General features: G+C 33.7%; 2 protein-coding genes across 3 annotated transcripts; both read left to right on the top strand.

The window, feature by feature from the left end:
- Positions 1 to 1704: 1704 nt before the first annotated feature.
- On the top strand, positions 1705 to 11374 carry LOC141708178 (uncharacterized). Of its 2 annotated transcripts, none has more exons than XM_074511676.1 (7): positions 1705 to 2628; positions 7458 to 7903; positions 7991 to 8203; positions 8319 to 8411; positions 8485 to 8607; positions 8692 to 9117; positions 9206 to 9344. In XM_074511676.1, the coding sequence occupies exons 2-6, from the start codon at positions 7646 to 7648 to the stop codon at positions 9055 to 9057; spliced, it is 1053 nt and encodes a 350-aa protein (XP_074367777.1). In that variant the 5' UTR covers positions 1705 to 2628; positions 7458 to 7645; the 3' UTR covers positions 9058 to 9117; positions 9206 to 9344. The 2 variants fall into 2 exon arrangements, with proteins under 2 accessions (XP_074367777.1, XP_074367778.1); XM_074511677.1 differs by lacking the exons at positions 1705 to 2628; positions 7458 to 7903; positions 7991 to 8203; positions 8319 to 8411; positions 8485 to 8607 and adding exons at positions 9577 to 9863; positions 9946 to 10116; positions 10221 to 10322; positions 10420 to 10659; positions 10994 to 11374 and having other exon boundaries at positions 8983 to 9117; positions 9206 to 9469.
- Positions 3774 to 7050, top strand: LOC141697663 (uncharacterized). Its single transcript, XM_074502157.1, has 4 exons — positions 3774 to 3994; positions 4085 to 6070; positions 6181 to 6295; positions 6373 to 7050. The coding sequence occupies exons 1-4, from the start codon at positions 3774 to 3776 to the stop codon at positions 7048 to 7050; spliced, it is 3000 nt and encodes a 999-aa protein (XP_074358258.1).
- Positions 11375 to 22700: the final 11326 nt, after the last annotated feature.

Here is a 22700-nt window from a genome sequence, read left to right as displayed (position 1 = left end):
AATTGCAACTTCGGCTTTTTTCTTGACAATTTTTAATTTTTATCGCATCTCTGGCTTTCATTTTGCCTCAACAATGGTTTAATTTTCATCGCATCTTTGACTTTTATTTTGCCTCAACAATGGTTCAATTGTCATCACATCTTCGGCTTTCATTTTGCCTCAACAATGGTTCAATTTTCATCGCCTCTTCGGCTTTTATTTCGCCTAAATAATGGATCAATTTTCATCACCTCTTCGGCTTTTATTTCGCCTCAACAATGGTTCAATTTTCATCGACTCTTCGGCTTTTTTTTCGCCTCAGCAATTTATAAGTTTTTAACATCCATCTTCGCCCCAAGTGTTTGAAGGACTAGGGCCATTGTTCGGAAATGATGTTAGCTTTGTTTGCCCCTTTTCTGAAAGATGGGTCTTGTTTTTTAAACAGTTGCTATAAATTTCATGGTAAACAGTTGCTATAAACATTATCTTCGGGTAGCCCCCAAAATAGGTGTTTCGTCCGGTTTCTAAATCTTAGAAAGGAGTGGGGGAATGAATGAACTATCTTCTTCGGGTAGCCCCTAGATAGGTATTCGTTCGCCCCCTTTCTAAAGATAATGTCATGCGTAATGTTCCCTTCGAACGAAGGAATATTGTGAGGACGAAGGACTTATCTTCTTCGGGTGGCCCCTGGATAAGTGTTTCATTCGGGAGATAAAATTTTAAAGAGGGACGGACGAATGATCTATCATCTTCGGGTGGCCCCTAGATAGGTTTTCGTTCGCCCTATCTAGTGTAAAAAACATGTTTATCTCTAGATAATATAGATCTAATATGAAGCGACTCTATTTATGCCTTCGCATATTTCGAGGAAATTTTACGTTACTTCGGCTATTTTCGTGCCTTGATAAAAATTTCTTCCTTTACGCTGCTTCGGCTATTTTGGTGCCTTAGCGTAATTTAGGAAATTTTATATGTGTCTTCGGCCTAGCCTTCAAAATTGTCATTTTTGTCCCCGAGTTTTTAAGGGACTGAATAGTTCGGATTCAGAACTTCGTTTTTTTGACCTAGCATAATTTATTTTTATGCTTCTTCGGTCTCCATTCTATATTTCAATTATTTTACATTTTTCCGGTTTTAACATTTACCTTAGTGTAATTTATTTAATTGACGCGTCTTCGATATGTGTATTAATCTTGGCATAAATTGTTTATTTTACTCATCTTTGATATTTAATCTAGAGTATTTTTTAATTTACGCATCTTCGGTATTTTACCTGGCATAATTTTTAATTTTCACATATTCGGTATTTTACCTAGCGTAATTTTTAATTTACGCATCTTCGGTGTTTACCTAAAATATTTTTAGTTTACGCGTCTTCTGTTTTTGACCTGGCGTAATTTATTTAATTTACGCATTTTCGGTGTTTTACCTAGCAATATTTTTAATTTATTCATCTTCGGTATTTTACCTAACTTAACTTGTAATTTACGCATCTTCGGTGTTTTACCTAGCGTAATTTATAGTTTACGCGTATTCGGTATTTGACCTAGCGTAATTTATTTAATTTACGCATTTTCGGTGTTTTACCTAGCAATATTTTTAATTTATGCATATTCGGTATTTTACCTAGCTTAACTTGTAATTTACGCATCTTCGGTGTTTTACTTAGCGTAATTTATAGTTTACGCGTATTCGGTATTTGACCTAGCGTAATTTATTTAATTTTCATCGCATTTTCGGCTTTTGTTTCAACAATGATTCAACTTTCATCGCATCTTCGGCTTTCATTTCGCCTCAACAACGGTTCAATTTGCATTGCATCTTCGGCTTTTATTTCGCCTCAACAATGGTTCAATTTTGCATTGCATCTTCGGCTTTCGTTTTACCTCAGCAATTTTCGAGGTTTTAACATCCATCTTCACCCCGAGTGTTTGAGGGACTAGGGACATCGTTCGGAAAGGATGTTCAGCTTTATTTGCCCCTTTCACTACTAGAAATAGTAGATACGACATCGGTCCTTAGACATCGGCATGTAATGCACCTGATGTTAAAATGCAGTTTAACATCGGTTTTGTAAAAAGCGATGTTAAATACGCATATTGACATCGGTTTCACTTAGTAGCCGTTGTCTATCTTCAGAAATTAAAAAGGCCACAAATATGTTTTTAACTTTGACATCGGTTCATTTTGTTAACCGTTGTCTATGGCCTTTTAAAAAAAATAAAAATTACTTAACTCCCCCCCCCCCCGCTTTTCAGTACACTCCCCCCTTTAATTTTAACAAAAAATTCACTTTAACATATTTTCCCCCCCTTTTCCAAAAAACCTCCCGCGAGCCTCTCATCTCTCCCCGACCCTCGCCTCTCTCGTCTCTCTCGTCCCTCCCCTCCTTCTCTCTTAGTCTTCTTACCTTTCTTCTCTCTTCTTACCTTAGTCTCTGTTAACCGTCTCTTCTCTCTTTTCCCCGATACCCTAATTTTAGCCCCAATTCTAATTCAAGATTTGGAGCTTCAAATTAGAGCAAATTAAACTTGAAATTGAGCTAGTATTTGGAGGTTGGAGCTAGTATCTGGAGGTAGACAGCATCTGGAGGTTGGAGCACTGAGGTTTTACAACATTGGGATTTCGGAACATTGAAAGCATCCGGAGGTATATTCTTCTTTACTTCTTTACTGTTTATCTCCCTCATTTTTATGTTTAATATCTTCTTTGTGCATGTAAATATTTTATGTTTATCTTCTTTTCTTCTTTACTGTTTTTCTTCTTTGTGCATGTAAATGTTTTATGTTTTTGGGGGTTTTATGTTTGTTTCTTTTTGGGGGTTTTATGTCATGTTTTTGGGAATTTTATGTCGTGTTAAATATTCTAGGTACACTGATGTAAATCAATGTTTTAGGTACATTGATGTAAATGTAAATGTAAATATTTCTGTTCTGTTTTTAATTATGTGTTTTATGGGGGTTGTTCATACATATTAGTGTGTTTTGGGGGGGTTTTGGGGGCTGCATTTGAACAGGTCTCAGATATGAACAAGTCTCTGCATTTCTTGTTTTGTATGATAGTCATTTCTCTGATATGAACAAGTCTCTGCATTCCTGATATGAACTATCTGTTACTTGTGTTGTATTATAGTAATTATTTTGTATAATTATCCTTCTCACAGATACAAGTAACAGATAATTTTAATTTATTTATTTGGGATGAATTTGTTTCAATACTCAAGTTCTCACTGAGTTTTATTTATGTGAAGGAAATTTAACAATTGTCTGGCTGTGAATGTTGGAATTATTGGTTTTTAATTATGTGATATTTTCAAATATCTTGGTTTAATTTGTTTTAATTATCTTGGTTTAATTTAGTCTAGTTTATAAATTTAGTCTAGTTTTGTAATTAATTGGGTATATGTATAGGATCTTAGAGTAATGAATTAGTACTATAAATTATTAGGATATCAAGGTATTTACTCCTTTCTAAGTTTATATAATTAATCCCTACAGTAACCAACACAAATTTGATATGCCTTTTATTAAATAATTATAAATAAGTATGTGTTGGATTTTTAATATTTATAGTGGCTATCAGGTAGGGAAATTTGATGGATAAGACATGGATTTTGCAAGATAGGGATTCTTTAGCATTTGAAATGGGGATGGAAAACTTCTTGATATATACTGAAGAAAATTCTGAAGATCGTAACAAAATTCCTTGCCCTTGTGGACGATGCGCCAATTTTAAAAAATTCTCTATAAAAACAATCAGGGGCCATATCTATGACAATGGCTTTTGTCTAGGTTATGTGCATTGGGTTTGGCACGGGGAGACTGCTTCTACGGGTCCTAAATCTTCAAGTGCTATTTGTCCACCTGAAGAGCAAGCTCCACCCACCTCCTGAGCAAGCCTCTGATGAAGCGTCAGAGCAAGATCAGGAGCATGTCGTTGTTTCGGAAACTGTTGATGTTTGTGAAGCGGCATATAACTCGGGTCAATATGATAATGATTCATATCAGTTTAGGAGGTTCGTAGCCGATGCTGAGCAACCTCTATATGAGGGTAGTGACTGTACTAAGTTAGAGTCGATGTTGAAGTTGCATAACTGAAAATCTAGGTTTGGTATTACTGATAGTGCCTTCACTGACCTCCTTTCTTCTGTTGGGTCTCTACTTCCTAAAGATAATGTGTTACCTAGTAATGCATATGAAGTAAAAAAAAACCTCTCCAATTTAGGTCTAGAGTATATAAAGTTCCATTCATGTCCGAATGACTGTGTACTGTACAGGGGTGTACATGCTGATGCAACCAAGTGTCCTAAGTGTCGACTTTCTCGGTGGAAGTTGACAAAGAAAGGTGAAGAGAGGGTTAATCTTCCAGCCAAAGTCATGTGGTATTTTCCAATAATTCCTAGATTTAAACGTATGTTTAAATCTCCTTCCACCGCTGAACTAATGTGTTGGCATGCGCAACAGCGGACACAAGATGGTAAAATGCGACATCCAGCCGACTCTCCATCTTGGAAAAATATAGATTATAGGTGGCCATCCTTTGGTAGTGAACCGAGAAACCTTCGCTTGGCTTTATTGGCGGATGGTGTAAACCCGCACAATAATGGCCTATCTAATAGATATAGTTGTTGGCCAGTCATATTGGTGACTTACAATCTTCCTCCCTGGTTATGTATGAAAAGAAAATTTATGATGTTGTCGATATTGGTCCCTGGCCCGCATGAGCCTGGTAATAACATCGACATCTACTTACAACCGATGATTGATGATTTAAAAAAGCTTTGGAAGGAAGGGGAACCAAATGTGTATGACGCGTATAACAAATCATTTTTCACTTTAAAAGCAGTTTTAATGTGGACGTTAAATGACTTCCCTGCTTACGGAAATTTATCTGGTTGCGTTAATAAGGGTTATAATTGTTGTCCAGTTTGTGGAGATGACACCGTAGCTAAATATTTGACTCATAGTAGGAAAATGCGCTACCAAGGGCATCGTCGATATTTGCCTCTACATCATCCTTATAGAAGGCAGAAGGCTGCTTTTAATGGACAACAAGAGTTTGGGCAGCCGCGTCGAACCCTATCCGGAGAAGAAGTGTTAGCAGAGCAAGAACAAATCAAATTTGAATTTGGGAAGAAAATGAAGAAGGCAAAGAAGGTTGAAAGTCCATGGAAGAAAAAGTCAGTATTTTTCGAGTTAGAATACTGGAAATTTCACCATGTTAGGCACTGTATTGATGTCATGCATGTCGAGAAGAATGTATGTGATAGTCTGATTGGCACATTACTAAATATGCGCCATAAGACAAAGGATAGTACGGCAGCCCGTCGTGATATGATGGAAATGGGCGTTAGATCTGATTTGGCTCCCCAAGTAGGAGTAAAGAAAACACATTTGCCTCCTTCTCCCTTTACTTTGTCAAAGGCAGAAAAAAGGACTTTCTTGTCATCATTAATGTCGATGAAACTTCCATACGGACATGCATCAAACATAAAAAATTGTGTTTCCATGCCTGATTTGAATATTTACGGGCTGAAATCACATGATTGCCACATTCTTCTCCAACAATTACTCCCGGTCGTAATACGCTTCGTTCTTCCGAAGCATGTTAGGGTCACAATTATTAGATTGTGTTTCTTTTTTAATGCTTTGTGCAACAAAGTAGTAGACGTGTCAAAACTGGATAAGCTGCAGTCAGATGTTATACTAACCTTGTGCGATCTAGAAAAGGTTTTCCATGCGTCATTTTTTGATGTAATGGTACATATAGTAGTCCACTTGGTCCAGGAACTACGCTTATTTGGACCAGTATTTTATAGGTGGATGTATGCATTTGAACGGTTTAATAAAGTACTAAAGAGTTATGTTCGAAACCGTTATTATCCCGAAGGTTGTGTGGCAGAGAGTTACCTTGGAGAAGAGTCCGTAGAATTCTGCACCGAGTTTCTTAGTCAGAATTACTCCACTGCCGGTCTTCCAAAGGACCAAGATAATAAGATATCAGGTCCATTATCCGCTGTGATAATAAAATCAGTGGAAGAGAAGGAGCGAGATGAAGCACATCTACATGTCCTTCTAAACAACGCTGAAGTGTTTCCATATATTCTATGAGTTTATGCAGTTTGTTGTTTTCAATTCCTCATTATCCAGTAATTAGTCTTGTAATGTGTCTTTAATATATCATTCCATATGCATTTTTCAGGATACATAAGGAATATCTTGAAGAAATTCACCGAGGGAAAAGGAAAAGCTTACATTGGCTCATGAGAGAGCACAATCGGCTCTTTGCTGATTGGTTTCAAAACAAAGTCAATGTTGTATTAGGTTCTTTGATCTGTAGTGTAATGACGACTATTAGCTATTTAGGATTTAAAATTTCTTATCATATCTGTAGGTGAATGATGAACTAAGGGAGAACAACAAAGGTGTTTCAGATACGATAAGATGGCTCGCTGCCAAGACATCATTTTCAGTACTAACTTATCAAGGTTATCTAGTGAATGTAGTGCGATATTTTACAAAGGAACGAGATGACATACGCGTTGTTCAAAACAACGGGGTGTCTTTCATTGCTAAAGCGGTCCAGGTTTCTGGTGCCAAGGACTTGAACCCCGTAGAAAGTTATTTGACATTTTACGGTATCATACAAGAGATATGGGAATTAGACTACCATGCATTCAAAGCTCCCTTGTTCCTGTGTAAATGGGCAAGTAATGATAAAGGAATAAGGGTTGATGATCTTGGGTTCACACTTGTGGATTTTAGTCGACAAGGTCACAAAAAAGATAAATATGTTTCTGTTGACCAAGTCAAGCAAGTGTTTTACCTTGAAGATCCCGTTGATGCTACCTGGTCTATTGTTCTGTCCTCCACAACTCGAGACTACCATGAATTGTATAATGAAGATGACTTAGGAGACACGATCATGGAACATCCCCCATTCTGCACTGAAATCCCCGCAACTGATGTCACTACTGATGATGTCGCTCATACTGCTAGACCTAATGTTGAGGGAATTTGGATTAAAAATACTGCTACTAAAACTCCTGCACCTAATGTCGTTACTGACTGATGATGTAGCTTTATGTAAAATATATATCTTAATGGGAATTTGGATGACTGAATGAACCATATATATTTGCCTTTAATTGTGTTATAATGTGTAAAATATATTGTTAATTTTTTTTTTCTTTTGTTTTGCATTGTTATAATCATATAAGTAATTCATCCATAATTACTGATTGATGGCATTATTTTTTCTTTAATTATTTTGCATTATTTAATTGTACTTCTATAAAATGCTTTAGAGTTATTTCGGATGTGATTAATTACTGATTGCAGTTTAGGTAAATTATTGTTCTTGTATAGTTGTATTCGTACTTGCTGATTTTACAATTTATTATTTATGCTTGACTGTAATTAATGACGGACTGAAAATATATTGTTCAACTGATGGCTTTATTATTCAATTTAATGCAGACTAAGGGAGCAAAATGGCAAAGAAGTAAAAAGCCAAGAAAGTAATTTTCGAAGAAAATGACGGGAAGAATAACTCTGAAAAGGTTGAGGATGAGATTGTTCCTGATATCAAAACTTCAGAGACTTGTAATGATAAGTTGGTTCAAGTCCCTCCACAATATCAAACTCAAAGTAGTGGTGAAGAAACGATGACCACTTCTGAATCTGCAAAAAAAAGGCTAGGAGGTGCGCGTGGTGTTTCAGCTCTTCACAAAGTAGTGGTGAAGAAAGCTCGGGGAAAGAAATTTAAAGTTAGATACAATAATTTTGGAGTTCCCATCGGAAATACCAGGCCTACTTTACAGTCTTACATAGGAATGCTCGCAGGGACAATGATTCCAATCGACACTGAAAACTGGCCAAAAGTGGATTGTGATCTAAAAGCAAAATTATGGGATGATGTCCAGGTAAATTATATCCCTTGTTGACTTCTTCATTTTATTTAAATTGTAACTGTAAATTATGTGGCTAATTTATATTATGTGGCTCTTTAGGACACATTCAAAATTGCCCCAGAAAGTGAGAAGCTTGTGCTACAATCGGCAGGTAAAAAATGGAGGCAGTTTAAAGCTGATTTAACTGCAAAATATGTGATGCCGTTTATTGGAAAAAAGAAGAAATTGATGAAGCCTCCGAAGAAGTATGCGTTTGTTGGTAAAAAACCTTGGAAGAAATTTGTTGCAGAGAGGACGAGCCCCAAATGGCTGGTATGAATATATTCTACTAATAAAATATACAGGATTGTCATTTTACTTGTTAAATGATTAAATAGATTTTGGTTAAATAATATTTATTAATTTTTACTAATTTATTTTGGTGCAGGAACAACGTAAGTTACAGAGCAATAGAGTGGGTAAACGGAAATATCATCACCGCTTGTCAAGGAAGGGGTATATTGGTTTGCGAGAAGAAGAAGTAAGAACCATATCTATTTGGCTTTGCAATTCTAAGTTTTAAGGGAGTTTAAACATTTTCTCTTTTTTAACAGATAAAGAAAGGGAACTTAAAGCGGAAAGAGAAACCTGATCGTGCAATTTTTTGGTGGAAGGCTAGGATGCCAAAGAATCCTGATGAGCTTACTGAAGAGCAAGCGGAAATAAATGCGAGAATTGTAAGTGATATTTTTAATACTGCATTCCCTTCAAAGATAATTGCGTCATAAATAATGCACTAATTGTTTGCATTTATTTTACAGGATGAGTTACTTGAAATGAAGGAGAAGGGTGAATTTATTCCACATGGAACAGAAGATGTGTTGACTACGGCACTTCAGACTCCTGAGCACGCTGGAAGGGTTCGAGGGGTTGGCGGCTTTGTCACTCCAACAACATTCTTCAATTTGCCGAAAGCGAAAAAGACTAAAATTACCAAGGCAGAGTTGTTGGATCAGTTGGAGAGAAATCAGGGGGAGATGGCTGAACTTAAGGCCTTGGTTAATGCTTCGAATGGTCACTCTCCTATCTTCTCTGACAAATCAAGTTATCAAGTACCTGTTAATAAAGAGGGAGCTGCTGATAAGCGGAATGTTGGAGTTGCTGTTAAACCGCTAAGTGCCAAATAGTTGTTGGTAAATGATGAAGACTTTGTTGGTTTTGACCCCTCTCCTCCGAGCGGAAAGAAGGTAAAATATTATTAAGATCTACTAGATATATGCCTACAGACTTGGGATTTATGCAATAAAATTAAATTGATCCCTCACTATAATGTAGGGTCCACAGTCATGTGAGCTTGCACTGGATTGCATAGAGAACAAGGTTGCTTTTGGAACAGTTTTTTATGATCACGAAGAGATGAATGTTTCAGTACACGGAGTGCCTCTAAAGCCTGGACATGTTTGTGTGTCGGTTGACGGACACATCCAGCCAGAGGCGTCGGTTCCAGTGCCCATACCTGGTGAAATTGAGGTTGTACGCCAAGCAGTTGGCTCTCACGTAGCATGGCCTAGTGAATTGATCATCTACCCAACTGTAGCGGTATGTTATATAAAAATTATGTCAATATACTCTGAATTGATTGTTGCATTCTATAGTAGTTATGTCAATAATAACCGATTATTCTTGTTTTATTTAATTTTGTGTAGAAAAAGAAAAAGGAAGTGTTGCAGGGGCAGTCTAAGCGGAAAGATGAGTTGCAGAAACTTCAAGATGATTATAGAAAAATGAAGCTAAACAAGAATGTGCCAAAGCAGTACAAGGTGTTATACAAACATGCTGCAGTCTTCATGAAAGCCACTGGGGAGTCAATATCGATTCCGTGTGATTCGGACGTGTTTGGGACTGAGAAAATAATTTATATATTGCATGAAAATGTGAAAGCATTATTGGAGTTCGATATGATTGGCCAAGCTGCAATATCTGCTTATATGGCGTAAGTTAATTTTTTATCGTTACATATTCAATATTCATGTTTTATATGGATATTATAAGTAATGTAATTCACTCCCTGGTAGACTCTTGCATAGACTGATTAAGACTGAGAGGAAGAATGATGATGTGGTCTTATATGGATTTTTCGATCCAGGAGCAACATTTACGTTGAACAAATCTTTTCATTCTTATTTTGTTAATCGGTTGAAAGAGAGTAGTCCCTATCGCATGTACTTCATGCCACATAATCATAAGTAAGTATTTTTAATTTAGACATGCTTTTACAAATTAATATATTTAGGTAGTTTTTTTAAAATTTCTGACTTGTGTTTTTCTTTTTTCTTTTTTATAAATATAGTTGCCACTGGATTTTGGTTGTAATTTGGGATGGCGACATTTATATTCTGAACCCTCTGCCACATCCAACACATTTTGACGAGTTGGAAAAATCATTAACAGAGTAATATATTTCTGTTTACTATATATAAATATATATATAGTAAATATTCTCCCTTTTGAAAAATAATCATGTATATTATTGTTGTTCTGCAATGTAGAGCGATAAAATCCTACAATGCTCAAACTGGAAGGGGAAATAAAGCTCCTCAGATAAAGAATCTTCTTGTTTTTTATATTTTTTTATCACTTTGTAGTTTTAATTAATTTCTGGAGCTAATTCAGATTTTATATTGTAACAGGGATCTCCCAAACAACCAGGGGGGGTTGAATGTGGCTATGTTATAATGCGATACATGAAAGATATCATTACTGAAAAGGAGCTATCTTTTACTACCAAGGTATATATGCAAATCATTTCCGATAGATGGCATGTAGAATTTTTTTGTGTAGTTTTTCAGAACAGATAAATATGAGTGCCATTTTTATTATCAGTTTTTATTATTAGTAATTTCCAGATGGATCTTGTTTTTATTATTAGTAATGATAGATAACTATTAGTGATAAGGAACTATCTGGTATAGTTTTGGATTAACGAAGAAAATTACGGTTAAATATAGAATAGGTCCTCTTCTGGTTAAATTATAAATAGTTGGTTATGTTTATATTTAATTATACATATGGCAATTCTGGTTAATAATATTCTGGTTGCTAATTTTTACGTGTGTTTTATAGTGGGCAGCCAAAACTCGAAAGTCCTACACAAGGCAGAAGCTGGATGAGGTGCGGATGGAGGTGCTTGAATTTATCCAAGACAAGATGTAAAAATGATAAGTATCTATATATATAGCTTTCCTCTGAACTATGTGAATTGATATTGTGTTTGCTGGTGGTTGGTGGTTAATTAAGGGATGTTTGGTGATAATTACATCCATCATTCTGATTTATGTTTGGAATTGTCGAAATTTGACAAGTGGTACATATTAACTAGTCAAATATGTTTAGAATGTTGGATGTAATAACTAGAGAATTTGGGTTTTATTGTTTTTAGTTGGGATGTTTATTTTAGACTTGGAATGTAATGTCCGAATTGAGCTCTTGTTGGATTGAATGTTAGTAAATTTGGTATCAATGTATACCTCTATGTTTTTACAAATTTGGTTGGATGTATTGCATATTGTTGGTATTTTTCTGAATGAAAATACAATTGGTTCCCTGGGCTATTAATAGTACCAGGATGGCATATGCAATTTACAGTACATTAACATCAGAATGGTAATTTAAAACCGATGTAAAAATGAACAAAAGACATTAGGTGAAACAATATTAAAAGAAAAAGAACTACAAAAACCAATGTCAAATAGTCATTTGACATCGGTTCTGTAAAAAAATCAATGTATTTTAAGCCAAATAACATCGAATTTTCAATAGCTGATGTCTTAAATTTTACAATATTAAAGATTAAACATCGGTTAGAAAAAAACACTGATGTTAAACAAAAGGATTTAACATCACCAAATGAACGAAACCGATGTCTAACCCAGTATTTTACATCGGTTGATAAAAGTACCCGATGTCTGATGGACCATTTCACATCGGTCAGACAACATAACCGATGTCTGATCTAGATTTTCACATCGGTTTGTTTGAAAGATTTTTAAAAAAATGTCTTTTAGAGCTTGTAGGTTTCATGTTTTAATGGATAATTACCCCATAATATACTCATATTCACCTAGAAATACTGTAATATAAGCTGAAATTTATTGCAAAGACATCAGAATTATTCTTAAAACCGATGTATAGCACTGTAATAGACATCGGCTGTGAACCGATGTCAAAGGCTGATGACATTTAACATCACACGCGAAGACATCGGTTCAGTTTTTTTTTAACATCGGTTCTCTGATCCCATATTTCTAGTAATGTTTTTCGAAAGATGGGTCTTGTGTCTTAAAGACTTACTAAAAATTACATGCTAAGTATAGGAGATACAGAGACGGGGGACCTATTATCTTCGGGTAGCCCCTAAATAGGTGTTTCGTCCGGTTTCAAAATCTTACAAAGGAGTGGGGGAACGGATGAACTATTTTCGTCGGGTAGCCCCTAGATAGGTATTTCATGCCGAAGTCAAATAATACTAGGAAAGTAAGAGACAAACGATATTATCTTCTTCGGGCGATTCCCTAGATAAGGTGTTTGTTCGTCTTTGCTAGTCTTATGCATAACTAATCTGAACATCACATGTTCAACTACGCTGCTTCGGCTAGTTCGTGCCTTCTGCTTATCATTCAAAATTGTTATCTTTGTCCCATTATTTTTAAGGGATTGAATAGCTTCTGCTTCGGGATTTCAAGTAATTAGGTCGATTTGTTCTACCCAATCTCGAAGGAAAGATAATTAGGATCTTAAATACTTATTCCGTTTCGGGTAAATATTCCCCTTGGATACTTAAGCAAGTTCCTGTATCATTTAGGATAGACCCTAAATAGGTTTTTTGCTAATTTATTTGTTGTGCTAAATTCGGATGAATTTGATTAATTCAAATTAATGCACCTAAATAAAATAAATTTCTGCATCCGAAGAAATGTACTTAAAATAATGTACTGAAATGTACCTTTAGTCGGATCAAGGTGAGCTTCCAAAAATTCAGTTACCTTGACCTTGTCCTGACTGCTTCCTTAAGCTGAGCTAGGTGGTCGTCCAACTCTTCGTTCGACTCTTGTCTGAAGCAGATCAAGACTTCGGATACTTTTTTCTTTGTATGCGTTCTACTCTGTTTTATGACTTGCTTTTGTTGTCACATGGAGATATAGTGTATTTCCGCAAGTCTAGACAGTTTGACACCTCCTTAGTAAAACAGCTGTATCTTTCTGTAGAGAAATTATTTTTACGAACCGTTTTTTGAAAAAAAAAAAAAAGAAGACTCCAAGATCTTTCTAACGGTATGTAGATCGCTGTCCATAAATGCCCAGAGGAAAGCAGTTTATTCTGCAAAGTTTAACATTTCTGCAGTTTCTCCAGAATCTGGACAGCTTTACACCCTGTCACTAAAACGGTTATATCTCGCTGTAGAAAATTTTGTTTGACGAACCATTTTTTGCATAACAAACTAGACTACGGTATATTTTTGATGACATATAATTCAGTTCCCAGAACCTTGTCAATGAAAACAGTTTATTCTTCAAAGTCATGCTTTCTGAAGTTTTCGGGACAGTTTGACACCCTGTCACTGAAACAATCATAACTCTTTGTAGAAAAATTCTTTTGCCGAACCGTTTTTTGCATAAAAAGCTATACTCCGAGATCTTTCCATCGGTATATAGTTTGCTCACCAAAAAATTTCCTACAAAAGCAGTTTATTAATTGAAGTCAGACCTTGTGCAGTTTTCAATTTTCTGCGCTTTATTCTCCACCATTTCTGTTCATTTTTCTGCAGGTTTTCCGAACATTTTACGAGCAGCTTTTTTGGTAATTTTCTTCTGCGCTTCTACTCTTTTTTCAGTAGTATTTCCAGTTATTTTTCTACATTCTCTGGTAATTTTTCTGCAGATTTTCTGGTCACTTTCTAGTGATTTTTAGACCCCTTTTTCAGCAGATTTTCTGAAAAAATTCTGGCTTGAACTTTTACTCGCATGTCTTTTCGAATTCAATGCAATTCGAGTCTTCTTTCCATAAATTGGATTTTATCAATTGGTATCGTCATCTGGAATAAGGGACTTCAAAAGGCCATGAACAGGACCAATAGAGTAAACAGGAAGATTTATGATGATTGAAATTTGGCAAACAATATCAAATTCCAGTGCATCAAAAGTGTTGAGAATCACGGCAGAAGCCTTGTTAGTTCTTGAAATTTCACCAATGCAAAACTCAACGAAGTAATCTGGCAATGCGGGTTCCCAAATCAGAGAAGGAGTGTCACGTAGATGAACATTTACGATTGCAGGCAGCCAATCAATAAGGTGGTCGAGATGCTCATTCTTCAAGCTGCAGGTACTTTCTCGCTGCAAAGCCAAATCATGAATACGAGAGTAGTGCAAGTAGCACATAACAGTGAAAGCATTAACGGTCCAAAAGAAAACATTAGGAATGCCAAGCTCCTCTGAAACATCAGAAATGATACAAGTCACAGGAAGAAAATCAGGTGAATCATTGAGCCTAGCAACGGCATCGCGGAACGGAGCAAGAAAATTAACAAAGAATAAGCAATTGGACTTGGTCCTCGGTATTCCGAGAGTTTAATCTTCAGAGCTATGGGCTACTCCTGACTAGGTTGCTTGCACCGGAATATGGTCCATCGCTCTGACATCCGATATAGCCTCTGAAATGTGGATCCTCTCATGTGGTTCCTTATAGATATGCAAAGAGGATCATCCTGATTTAAAAGAAAAACAGAGATGGTGCATTGATGATAAAATATAATCAATACATATTCTTGATTTCTTTTTTAATCTTCCCAATTATAGATTTCTCTTTAATTAGCTTAGCAACACTTTCATGTTTTTCATGTATTATACGACAATTAACACATGTTTATCGAGAACACACACTAATAGACTAGCAATCAAAAAGGTGCTCTTGAGAAATTGGTTAGCCTCTTGTTAACCAATTATAATTAGTAAATATTGGTAATTATCTACTTACACCCCTGTTCTTTAATAACTTAAACATGTATATGTAAGCATAAAGTAGGCTGTAGATTGTGGTGTAACAGTTATTAAAAAAACTGCAATGAAAGAGTATTGCTTATCTTGTTGTCATTTATTCATGGCAAGCTATCGGTGTCCCTCAGATTTTCTGGTTGGCATATATTGAACACTATTTTGTGTTTGTTGACCTTGTGACACCCTGGAGGAACTGGAGTCTCTTGCGAGCCTGATAGCTTCTCTTGTTTCTCGGGTTACACACCAGTAGCCTTCTTGCCATGGATGTTGATCATTAATCATATGTTCAATTCACTGCCTCTCAGATTATCCTCTACCGAGACATGGCGATTTTTTGGATTTTGTATTAAGCTTTCTTGTACGTTCCCACAGACGGCGCCAATGTTAAGACCAAATTTCTGATGATGATAGAACGTCCTTCGATCGTGTAGAGCGTCCTTCGGTCGGATCTGCAAGGAGAAGAATGCGAGGGTAAGGAGAAGAATGTGAGGGTTTGTCCCCCCGATTCACCTCCGGTGTGAGAATCAGTAATCGGCTTTTCATGAGTAAGATGGAACGTACAATAACTATGATTGTACCAAAATTGTATATGTCATTCTCCTTCAAATTGTGTATATCATTGTGCGTATATATCCAACCTTGGGTATAAATGCTTCAGCCGTTACACTTGGAGGAAAATGAATGTTCCAGGGGGTTACGTTTATTTGAATTATTATTCTAACGGTCGGTCCGTATTTGCCTAATGGGCCTCGGCTATTGGGCCTCATAAATCGGGCCACTATCACCAACAATAAGAATTTGAAACGGACAGTGATTTTTAAATTAATTATCAAAAAAATGTGAACGGGGCCAATAAATTTTGAAGTGAAATGTGAATATATGCGATTATGGGCTTCATCTAACTTGTTGAAGCAGTGGAAGTATTGTACCAAAGGGTTCATCAGCTTGGGCCTTGATCCATTGAGATATACGTTTAGCTACACATGTAAATTATCATTTTTGCTGGAAGCCCAAAATAAAAAGAAGAAAATTGGGGCTATTTCTGGTTCATGCTCGTAATAACCAAGTAAAATAGCAAAGAAAATAAAACCCACGTGTTTTTTTAAATAGCGACATTTGACATATGTTCTGGATCTGATAATATTATTAGAAAAATTATCAATTATATATCATTGCTCAGAAAACAAATTTGTGACAATTTCCGGGGTTCCTCACATTTTTCTTTTTATTTTTGTGGTCAAGATTAGGGCTGTCAATGGATCGGATCGCCCTTGATCCATATCATGATTCATTTATTTTTACCGGATTCGGATCGGATCATAACCGGATTTTTTAAAGCATGATCCATATCCTGATCCGTAGGATTTTCGGAATTTCAGATCGGAACTCCGCTCCGTTATATTTAGAAAAAAACTGAATTTATAATTGTTGAAATCACTAATAATAACGATTCACAAAATGAAAATATAAAATTTAATAAAAAAAATCCTTCAGTTCACATACTACGAATTTGTAACCCATTATGCAAATTTAGAAACATTACAATAGTATAAAAAATATTACGGACAATTAACGAATTCAAGTAACTTAAAATATAAAGAGTGGCATCACTTGAATACGGGTCCGTGATTTCAGGAGGAAACAAGCAAATTAGAGACCGGCAAACAATTTCTGCAAAAATAGAAAATGAACAGAGTTGTTCATCATTTCATGATACAACAGAATCAAGTGATTGAGAGACTTTTCGAATAATGTTAATAATGAAATGTACATAGAGGGATTGCATTAAACTATTATCACTGCAAACAGAAAAGTAATCCTTGTCCAGGATGAGGAACAACAAAATTGAATGTAATAATAATAAAATAATTTTTAAGATTAGCTTAATTTAGATATAATTATGAAATATTTTCTGAATAACTTAATTTAACAATGTAATTATATATATGTATATATATATTCGGATCGGATTATTTACGGATCGGATTTTATTAAATCCATATCCTATGTATTTCCGGATCGGATTTATTTTAAGTAACTCATATCAGCTCCATTAGCTCTGGGATCGTATCAGATATCCAATCTATTGAGAGTCCTAAGATATTAACATGTCTTTTAAATATGTAAAGTTCATTTCTTTGGCTTGTATGCAACCTGAGTGTATATTTAGGAAAAAAAATGCAAACTTAAATAATTGACTGTATTCTGATGGTGAAGAATTTTATTTGGAATTATTTCATAATAAAAATAATTGCATTATACCGGAGAAACAAGACCAAAAGATTCTTGAATAAAAAAGTATGACGAGAAGCGCCGACCTCTTTTTTTTTTACGAACAAAGTCAAAAATTTATTAAAATATTGAACTCTAGCCGGGACAAATCCCCGAACTGCAAACTATAACCTGATTGTGAAATAAAAATCGAGTTAACCAAATATCTGTTTTGTTTTCAGATTATTTAACACAAAGAATATTCAAATTATTTAATATAAAAGTATTACAATAACATTTTGAGTAATCCAACCTACATCAATTCTGAAACTAGTAGTAACACAATTGACCTTCACATAAATATTATTTGTAGCCCAATGTTCAGAACTATTAATTTTATCAACTGATAGTAGAGTAAGAAATGCCCCTAAAATACGAACATTTTTTTATTGTGAAAGGTGAGTTTTTGCGATATATAATACCGTCTCAGTTCTGATACAAGCCTTACAGATCTCCCAATATATCATATAAATCCTTCTCAGAACGACTACCGAAATCGGCAACAAAAGACAGGAAACCATCACAACATAAAACACTAAAATCGCAAAAAGATGGGCACGACTAATAAACTTGATAACAAGGTACTCGATAAGTTCTCACCCAAAAAGAATTAGATATTGGTTTTATTATAAAAAATAATAGATAAATAAAAGATGAGATGAGAGAGCGAAATAGAGCTTGATCAATCAATGAATGAAGATTGAAAAATGAAAAAGTGGTAGTTAAAATTTTAATTTTGGGGGTAGACTCTCAAAACTCCAGATGGAGAGGATTTCCGGTTTTTATGTTATATAAGCGCCTGCCTCTTAAGCAAGTCAAGAAATAACAATTATAACTTTAGAATAACTTAGCAAGGAAAAAAGAAAAAAAAAAGAAGGGTAACTTTATAATAAACAAAGAGCCACCTAAAGTGGTTAAAATGAACGCCGGGTCAAGTATAAAGCATAATCTTTATTGTTTTATAGCTCGTGCGTTATGATTTCTATAGATTTTGAGTCCATACTTTATGGAATTTAGAGTTTTAGTCCAAGATGATCACCTGTAAGATCTGCTTACCGACTCCAATGTCAATTAGGTTCCCTCGCTTATATATCACTCCGTCTCAGTTTCGTTGTCCACTTTTTTTTTTGTGTACTATGTTGATTGTACGTCTATTAGAAAAAAATATCAATAAATATACGAACAATAAATAAAATTGATTGAATTTAAAAAGTTTAGCTAAGAACTTAAAAATGTAAGAAAGAAAAAGTAGGAGAAATGGGAGCAAGTGGGTCGAATTTTGTGTTTGCTGCAGGGCGCTAGTTGGCTGAATTGTTGGCAAAGCCATGCGTTGTTTGCAACCAATTTAACGGATTAGGCCAAGCCCACACAAGATTATCTATACTTGGTCGAATTCTCTTTTCCTTCTCTTTCCGCTTTATTCTTGTTTGAAAATATGTGACCATAGAAGTTCATGATTTACTCTTTCGTCCATCTTTTGTCTTTTAGCATTACAAATTTATACTCCCTCTGTCCATAATAATACTTTTTCTTCAGCAGTTTTTCTTTCTCATAATACATGTCATTTCCAACTTTCAATACAAATTATTGATATTTTTTTTAAATGAATTTTTCTACTGTGTGTCCATAAGCACATGCTAAGATTTAGTGTTTAATGAGGTATACATAAAATATTGATGGAGAGCTCATTAATAACGATGGATCTCCTACATGCACAAATATCTCTATCAATAAAAATTTTACAACTTATCAATCAAATTTTCATAGCATGTGGCCATCGACACACTAAACAAACCCTTCTAAAATTATCTTCTTCAAAATTTTATATCAACTAATGAAGGGTGAATAAGAGTTTAACTTCTTGCATTTATGATATGTATAAATGCAAATATATTATTATATAAATATTTTTTAACAAGGGTGAAAAATTAAAAAGAAACTATTATTATGAGACGGGGAGAATATATCTTTGGTATATAATATTAGTAGCATGCCCTGTTTATGAACTGTCCCAGTATTGATTATCAATAGTCGTTTTGTAGCAAGCAAAAGGAATAAAACGAATTGGGTGCCCTAAAGATATGTTGTTAAAAGTCTTAAGATCAATCTATCTGATGTCTAAGTGGGATTCTATTCATACATTCTTTTGAATGCTTTTCAGAAAAAAATTACACACGTAAACGTAACAAGAATGATGGCTCCGCCTGGTATAAGGTTTTACAATTTAAATCATTACACGGAGTTCTGAAAGTTTAAACTTCAAGATTTGTAAACTTTTTCCACTACATTCGAGCTAATTAACTAGAACTATGTTGTGGTTTTTCTTTAGAAATTATATTTTGGCTACTTGTATATGTGGGTGTTTTTTGGCACTTATATATATGATATGGTGATACCTAATTTGAGCTGTTTTTGTTGTGGTTCGTCATATTTATAAATGTTTGTATTTGATCATTTTCAACAAATTCGTACAATATTATTTATGATAGAGAATAATCTCGTAAATAGTAGATTATTTATTTCAAAAATACATGTCTTTACAATATTGTAAATTTACATTTTTTAATTTGTTCAACACATTTATATATCTACTTTATCTTTGGCGATGTTTGAACTCTCAAGATCATTTTTCAATATTTATGTAAAGGAATGAGTGAGATATTGTTATATCATGACATCTTTGTAAAGATGAGTGAGGAATATATCATTATAATAAGATATGTCCGCTTAAATTTTTACACCGTTAATCCTCTTACATCATCTCAAACCACCTAAAAATCATTAATATATATTATAAATAAAAAATTTAGAATTATGTAAAAAAACACCATCTCCAATAATACATTCCCCTTATTTATAAATATAGTCAATCTCTTGATGTTGACTATATTTGTTCAACCACTACGGACCTTTAAAAAATCTGTAAATTTTTTTAATCATTTATTACCATATTGAAGTAATTGATTCTATTTATAACAATATAAAATTTTAATAATATACTATTTTTAAAATATAAATAACCTATATAACCAATACCATAAAAGTACCATTGAACAAATTTTACATATTGTCCTCCAATACAATTTAGTCAATCAATTATAGCCAACACCGTTATATATCCTCTTACTTTCATTTTTTTTTTTCTTTTTACTCGGTATGTTTCGTTCCTTCTTATAATTGTAATTTTTTTTGACAGAAAAAGCTGTATAACAGCGAAACTATATAAACACATGACATCACAATAAAGAGACGGGAGATACAAGAGGACCATTGATTATCCTATGATTGTAATTAATCTTTAGGTAAAACTATTAAACGAAAAATATCTTCAATTTAATCTGATATTTTATTACCCACCCAAGTGATAGTACTTCACGGCATAATGAAATATTAAAATTGGAAGATTAAGAGTAGCTAATCTTAAAAGGTGATTAACACATAACAAAAGGTTAAAAACAGTGCACTAAACCACACTAGCAGACGTTAAAAGCCTTTCTTTTACCTAATTCATGCATCATTGTCACAAGCCGGTGTTGTTTCTTTAAGGGGAGCTATATCCCCTACTCTAATCCTGCTTAATTAACTAATCATTGTCAATGCTAATACCTTAACACTTTAATCTTTGAAATAATTTAGTCGATTAGCGCCAATCCATACATATGGATCAGGATCATGAGATCATCATCATCCAATGTGAAGCTCATTGACTATATAAAAAGGCCGTCTATATGTGTAGGTTGCTAGCTAGCTAGCTAGGTAAGGTTTAATTTTTAATTAAGAGATAAGCTCTACCCTATAGTTTTGTTTTATACGGGGGATGCATGCATGTGTATAGCAATATCTTCTTGATTCATCTATCTTATACTTATCCCAATCGATCCATATTTTCTTCATTTATACTTTTGAGGTAAAATAATTACTTACTTTTTTTTCCCTAAACTATGATTATTAATAATTACTTTACTTAGAACATCTCCGATACTAAAATGTAAAATATTTGGCTATAACAATCATCATTTTGTAAAATTTTAGGTAAAATGTTTAATATATACTCCAATAGTATTTTCTAAATTTTGATTATGTAAAATTATAATTAAGGATTTTCTTGGTTGTACAAATATAGTCAATTAAAAATGGTTGTCTATAATTTTTGCTAAGAGAATAAAAGGTTGAAATGCAATTTTTTATACATATTATCTAAAAGTGCCATGTACTTGACACATAAATGCCCCCTAGATTTTTTTCCTAAAAGTTTTGTTGCATTGAAGATACTTTTAGAAACGATTGAATTACTATTTAGTAACTAATAATATTTAGAGCGCCATGCCACTTTGAGCCATTATTGACAATTTATTAATTCATAATTTTAACATAAAGTAGAAGGAAAATGTTAGAGGATCCAAATATTAAAATATTTTTTTTTCAAATATTTTATAAATGATAATTTTTTTCACAATAATATGATCCTATCATGCATGCATTCATATGCATTTACAAATTAAATTTAGATAGCTATGTTGTCACGTCATTTTATAATTATTTTGATACAATTTTTTGATTACCTAACTTTCCTCATAATAAAAACTATAAATTCAATATAATAGACCGATAGAATAACCTACCACTTACATACACATCAATTTATCGTATTAAACATGTTTGCAAAATTTTTTAACGGATATATGATTCTATAATCTATTATCGGGATCCTTGTATTTATTACAAAGTGATGATTTAGACATAGAAAGTATTATTAATGATTGACATAACATATAAACTATTGCAATATGCATGTAGTAAATGAGTTAATAATTAAGATGCATAATATATTTTTTTTTGTTTAAAATGGCTCAAGGGGTAGTGAAATGGCTTATGAAACTTAGAAAGGTCGAACTAAACATGTGTTTGTCGTCGTGGAGTAGCTTTTTATGCCCGGCTGCCCCTAACTTTATCAAGTTAAAACTAATTAATTGGGTCAACTAGTCATATATGGGTTGTAGAGTTGAAATTAATTACTAATGGCTATAATTAAATAATTTAATATATGTTCTTTAAGCCAATGAAATCATTATGAATATATCTTATTAAATTTAATCTGATTCTCTAAATGTTTATATTTGGCAAAATAGCGATCTTCTTGAAAAAATATTTATATAAAAAAGAAATGCCAGAGTCCAAAACGTTTTTAAAATTATTCTCAAATATTGATATGTAAGTTGCATATTTGATCATCTTTCTTGATAATGAGACTTGTTTGTGTACCACAAATTAAAATGTGACAAATATCATGATAATTCATGAATAATTTTGAAAACTATTCTGGGTATTTAGAACTGCTCCATATAAAATTATATGCATAATAATTATATATATATCACAAGTGATTACTCACTTTGTATCTTTTTAATTGTCACATTTGACTTTTGTGTAGTCAAATTGACCAAAATTTGATAAAAGTTTATTAATATTTTATAATTACATAAAATTAAAAATTATATTATTGAAAAATA

Source organism: Apium graveolens, chromosome 2 (genome assembly GCF_009905375.1).
Source record: "Apium graveolens cultivar Ventura chromosome 2, ASM990537v1, whole genome shotgun sequence".
NCBI classification, from domain to species: Eukaryota; Viridiplantae; Streptophyta; class Magnoliopsida; order Apiales; family Apiaceae; genus Apium; species Apium graveolens.
The sequence above is the reverse complement of the archived record's forward strand: the minus strand, read 5'-3'. Positions and strand labels throughout refer to the sequence as shown.